The sequence below is a fragment of the Schistocerca gregaria genome, chromosome 2, assembly GCF_023897955.1.
Source record: "Schistocerca gregaria isolate iqSchGreg1 chromosome 2, iqSchGreg1.2, whole genome shotgun sequence".
Taxonomy (NCBI): Eukaryota; Metazoa; Arthropoda; class Insecta; order Orthoptera; family Acrididae; genus Schistocerca; species Schistocerca gregaria.
The window spans coordinates 212,462,762-212,468,761 of NC_064921.1; the positions used below are offsets into that span (position 1 = coordinate 212,462,762).

A 6,000-nucleotide genomic window follows, 5' to 3' on the forward strand; every position below is an offset into this window, starting at 1 on the left:
CACCGTTACAGAAGATTGTAAACATCTTCAAGCAAAATTTCTAAATTCTGCGCCGTATTGGGAGAAAATTATAGGGTTTCGGTAAAGTAACCCTTTAATTTTGTTGTGTAGTGCAGTTATGACGAAGTAACTGTCAGCAAGAAAAATTTTATAAACCAGAAATTACATATAATACTGCGACCCAGGTGTGCTGTCTCAGAAATTTCTTCATCAAATAATCGCGTATGTATGATACTTGCGGTCTTCTTATTATGAGGAATGCCCTCCTTGCCCGTGGCTTGTCTGCTTCGTTTATCCTTAATACTTTGTTCATCATCCCTTATTTAGCCTCCTAGATAGAAGACTTCCTTAATTTCGTCTACTCCATGGTCCCCAATATCGATTTTACATTCATCGATCCTCCTCATTACTGCTGTCTTTATTTGTTTAGCTCTCGGATCATATTCTATGCTCATTGCACTGGTCATCCCATTCAGTACGAACAGTCATTCTTGTTCACTTGGACAGGCATGCCATCAGCGAATTTTACAACTGATGTACTTTCACCCAAAATTTTAACCCCACTTGAAAAACACTTTTTTCTAAATTTACATAACTGCAACATTAGGAGAAAGACTGCAGCCTTACGACGCCCTTCACTCTCTAGGTTTTTCGAAGGTGCGATATTAATTTAACAATCTGTCAATGATGCAACTTAGTATAATATAACAACCGCGACATGGAGGCAACCCACATTCAGGATGTTTAGTTCATGCAGAAATGGTACGTTTCAGTGCAGCATATTGACGTTTGTACAACTCTTAATACCACATAACCTTGTAATAATTCATCCTCGTATTTTTTGCCAGTTATTTTCGTTATGTCAGGCTAACGAGTACGTTTACAAGTGTCTGTGTTTGGAAACAAAAACCTATCAGAACCGCATAATTCTCGCTTTAAAATACTGCGTACAGCTGAAGAATGATCAGATTAAATATCTCAGGGTTTTCTGGCTCTTATTAAAAAATAAATTAACGGAAGGACACCATTATAGCCCGATCATTCTTTTCCGAACAGTCCGCCGCCAACCTCGCCTTTTTCTTCTGAAGCATGTATAAATCAAGCAACGTAAATGGAAGAAATGTTTATTAGACAAGTGGTGGCTAGAATTAATTATGGATTCGACGCAATATACAGATATAAATGGCCTTCATCCGCCAAACATTTGAGAACTACTCAACTTCAATCTGCTCAGCTTCAGCTCCCAAGAACAAGAGACTATTTAACCAGAAGATGGCTTCAAATTCGTGACATGTATAGTTCATCGTAGTGTTGATGTTTCAAATAGATTCTTTGCGTACTTGCCAAATAGTGTTTCTCACTAGACAGCTTCATTTTCATAGAAAGGAAATTATTTTCTCTTTTTTATATTACCACACTGAAAACTCTGCAAATGGAGTATTACGCCAGTTTCCGCATAAACTCCTGTAGGTTTCAACATAGAAAATGGTCTCTGAACTGAAAAATTGGATAATGTCACCGAAATTATGCAGTTGTGTTCTCGTTGTGGATCTTGCTCTAACACTCTCGGAAGTACATCCACTCGAGGACGCTGTTCAGATTCCGTGGCACTTATCAGATAGCTACCCGTCCAAAATATAGCATATAGAAGGTACCTTTGGTGTGCAGCCAAGGACTGGTGTATAGTGCGTCTTTGCACCTCACCAGTGACTCATACTTCGACTAAAAGTAAATGGTTTGAAAATCGTTTTCTAATGACTTGCTTTCATCACACCACTGCCGCTAGATGCTTGCGTGTCGGGTTCGGTTACCGGTCAGGTCGAAGGGTTTTTTCTGCAAGGGGACTGGGTGTTTCTGTTAACTTCATTTCATCATCATCGAAGCAGAAGTCGCCGAGGTGACGCCAAATACAAGGACTGTCGCTAGGCACAGAACGAACATTGAAGGTCTCCCCGGCAGTAACACCACAAGATCATTTCAAATCCATTTCCCCACACTCTCGCCGTTTTCATTATAGTAGTGACACCGTACGGGGTGTTACGTGTATAAGTTCAGATATTGTGATCGTTATCACCTTAACACATATTCACATCAATGTACTGGTTGCTTTTGCCATTGGTCTATCAGACCAATTCTCACAAACACATAACACAAATTGCTACCCGATGTTTCCTGCACATCGTAGCTGCGCCACCAAGTGGGCAGAAGGTTCACTATAGACTAACTGTATTGCAGTCACGTGTCCACACTTCAACACCTCACCTGCTGCCCAGGGGAAAATAAACTTTAATCGCGTGCCCTTGCCACGTGTACTTGAAGGTACGAAATAACCCAAAACTTGCTACTCCTAATAGCTATTATTAATAGTCTGCAAATGAAGTGACACTGATGTAGCGTTGTCCAGTACACAGTCCTCGCTCAACAGTAAAAATATCTGTCATTATAACCCCAACCACCTGCACGTTTTATACTGGAATAGTTAGAAAACCTGTAATGGATTGTGCTTCTATTCGATTAAAGGCATGCACTTCGCTTCACAGAGATTAAATTGTTACTATATTGGTCAGTAATGTAACAGGACGTTTATGCTCTTACGTTTGTAGTTTGAATTATTTTAACTTCTGAAAGATATACAGTTTGTACTTGTACCTCCTCTGATTGTGTGAAACCCTTCTTGGAGAATCCAGACGCCGAAATCACCATCGCATGTTGTTTCCTCTCTACAAATCCTTAGTCGCATCCACTTACCAGACTATGAAACCTGCCGAGATAAATGCCCGTCCTATACCTACTCTAAGACTTAGTTCGGAACCTCTTTCTCATCACCCTTCCAAATCCCCCAACCTGGTATTCAGATACGTAAACCCCATAGCATATTACCCAAAAACCTATAAAACCCAGAATACTATTATCACTGGCACACTATATAGCTCATCACTTCTTTTCTTCCTTGTGTAAATATTTCAAACACTCAAAAATCAATCTTCTATCATTTAATCAATGTAGTTCACCAACTGCATTTTATTTTCTGAACACATTCATTTTTAACGCCATGTACAATCTGTTGCTAGGTTTTTATTTTTAAAATCGTTTGACTGAAGAGTGGCAAACTGAAATCCTTCAGAGTCCAGTCTCCACGCAGTGGGATACGGGGAACGAAGTAACATGAGAGAAAAGTAATTATCTGAGTAAAATACATTTATTTATAGAACACCTTTTTAAATTAGACTAAAATTATAAATAATTTTTAACCCCATACAGATTCCCAACCCCTTATATACAGTCCTGAAATGTGTGATTGTGGCTTTTTAATTGATACAAGAATATTTTGGACACGTATTAGGTAAAACATGTAATGCATGAAACAGATGATAGTCGAGAGGAGAACTATTCATGTATTTCAAAGCGTCCCACATTTCCGTTATAAATCTTACCAGTATTGTCATAGGTATAAAAAATATCCAATCATTATTTTAAGAACTATCTGTATGGTCTAGAATAAATTATCTTATTCTTTTACCCCAGTTAAAAAACGTGTTTTATTAAAGATATATTCCCTTAAATAATTATTTTCTGCCTTTTATACTTGTTTGTATGAAATGTCTTAAAGCATTTTAAACATTTTGATGATATTAAATTTATTATTAAAATAATTAAATATGTACATTATGTTAGGCATACAAATACAGATAATTTTTATCGGTGACAGAGGGTGGTATACTGAATAATACTAAGTCATTACTTCCTTTACTGCAGACTAATATCTATTAGGAGTAGTACATTATTAGGTTGGTTAGTATCTCAAACTACATGTAGCAAAAGCTAGACATTGATGCTTACTTTCCCCTGAGCAGCAGATCAAGTGGTGAAATTTGGACAGGCGAATCCAAAATGGTTAGTCAGTACTGACAGGCATAGTCCACGTAGTGGTATAGTTGCGACTATGCAGAAAACATGAGGTAGGAAATTACCTGGTGGGAAGATAGGAACGATTGACACATGTAAGGGGGTACATATTAAGATACCAATGATCACAATACATGCACTTATAACGCTAACACCCCATTTATGTACAATCCTCTTACCTGTAGCTTTTCCAGTGTTCACATACTACACATATATCCTCCTGTCTCTCTCTTTATCAATCTCTTCTTCCCCTCTTTCTTCTCATCTCTACCAGTCCACTTGCATCCCACCTGCAACGCATTCCAATACTAACTGCACAACACTCGAGTGCTGCAAGGCAGCCAAGATGTCAGGTGTTACCAGTCTTTTCAACCGCTCCCTGCACCTGTCAGATCAACAAGAAAGTGAGTTAGTACTGCATTGCCATTCAGCTCTGAGCTATGTTTCGAATTTGAAGCCTAGGGTCATTGGACTGTTATTTTAAAATCAACTGCAAATGCTATGCTGTCAGCGTGACAAAAGAGCAACCTAATAGCAATGTGTTAGAAATATTGCTTCCTCAACAAGGATGTATGAAACATATGCTATATGCGTTTTTACTGTTATGTACTTGACTGAGGTGTGTATTTTTATATATTTACATTAAAACTACAGCCTACATAGGAGAATTAGTTACTGCAAAAAATTGGTGCTTTGGTACTGTGAATGCAAAAGACTATAATGCTTATTTCGTATTTTCTATACGCCACTGTGTACCGAATCTCTATAGAAAGTGCGTACGTTTTTGTTCGCAGGACGAGCTTGGCGACCCCAGGGAGCACCACCAGCTGGAGCTGCAGTCGGAGCCACAGGACTGGGCACCCCTGCGCAGCCTCCATCTGGCCCATAAGTACTGAATGAGTGGGGCACTGCAGAGCCTCCACCTGTCCCCCAAGTACGGAACGAGTGGGGGGCCACTCCGCCCTGCCGCCTCGCCATGTCAAGTGCCTTAACCCAACAAGCCACCCGCCCCCTAAGCTGCCACCGAACAGGCTGGCTGAGCTGCTACTGGCCCTAACTGATACGACTGTTGCTGCTAATTCAGTCTAAGTGGGAAATCTTCAGTTATCCTGGATCATATTTTTTTTTCCTGTCCAACGTACGACGAACTGAACAGCTTATCATATTCTAAGTAAGACGTCATAATACGAATGTTCATTATTAATTGCGTTTCACCATTGTTTATATATGTAACAATATATCAATAGTATAAATGTTCTGCTTAGCGAAGTGAAAGACATCGCCCCATCTGTTGAATACCTGTTACCATTTCTACTGTTTTCCTAAAATACATTGCAAAGAAGTATGTAACGAAGAGTGGAAATATATGTTGTGCTGCATTATGTGGAGTAATTATTGTAATAGAAATTATCAAACACCTTCAAAGCAAGTTTCTCTATCAACAACGTCTAATTACCTGCAGAGATGAAATAACAAATTCGCCTCCAATTTAAAGTAACGAGGTATTACTTCGGTTTCGCTGATTGACAAGAAGAGATGTAAGACTCCTTATGTCCATGACCACACAGCTTTCCTGTAGGGGTAAGCAATTGACTGTAAATGGTCTTACGTAGTTCTGGATCTGTGAATTCAGAGCACCAATTGCTGAGAAATCTTACTCTTTTTTTTTGGAGTCTCATACTACTAATGACAGATTTTGTCTATTACTTCTATCCATCAACATGTTTTCATGAACTTTAGAATACAGCGCACAATAATCCTTAAGGATCTGAGAATCATAAGTGAAGAAAATGAGTATGGTTTTGTATGAATAACCATAGACTGGCACCTTAATTCGTTTAATCACACATATATTGAGAATTAACAGAAGAAAAGAAATAACTGCGTATTTTCATACACAAATAATTTAGAACTGATCTCTTGTTCTTAAGGGCGTCATATTGGTCATAAGTAGAATTAAAATATCCTTTCATTAGTATCTAGAAACGGAAACTATTAATGCAATTGCATGACTTTTGCTATGTTTGCCACATCACTGTTGACGCCACAAAGCTTTTCCATGTGTACCCGTTCGCATACTTCATGAATGGAAGA

General features: G+C 38.7%; 1 protein-coding gene across 1 annotated transcript in view; it reads left to right on the top strand.

The window, feature by feature from the left end:
• LOC126335702 (Down syndrome cell adhesion molecule-like protein Dscam2) overlaps positions 1 to 5,288 on the top strand; it is a 1,471,118-nt gene extending 1,465,830 nt beyond the window's left edge. Inside the window, exon 33 of the mRNA XM_049999160.1 lies at positions 4,701 to 5,288. Coding sequence (XP_049855117.1) covers positions 4,701 to 4,802 — 102 coding nt within the window. The 3' untranslated portion in view covers positions 4,803 to 5,288. The remainder of the gene's footprint in view (positions 1 to 4,700) is intronic.
• The last annotated feature ends 712 nt before the right edge of the window (positions 5,289 to 6,000 follow it).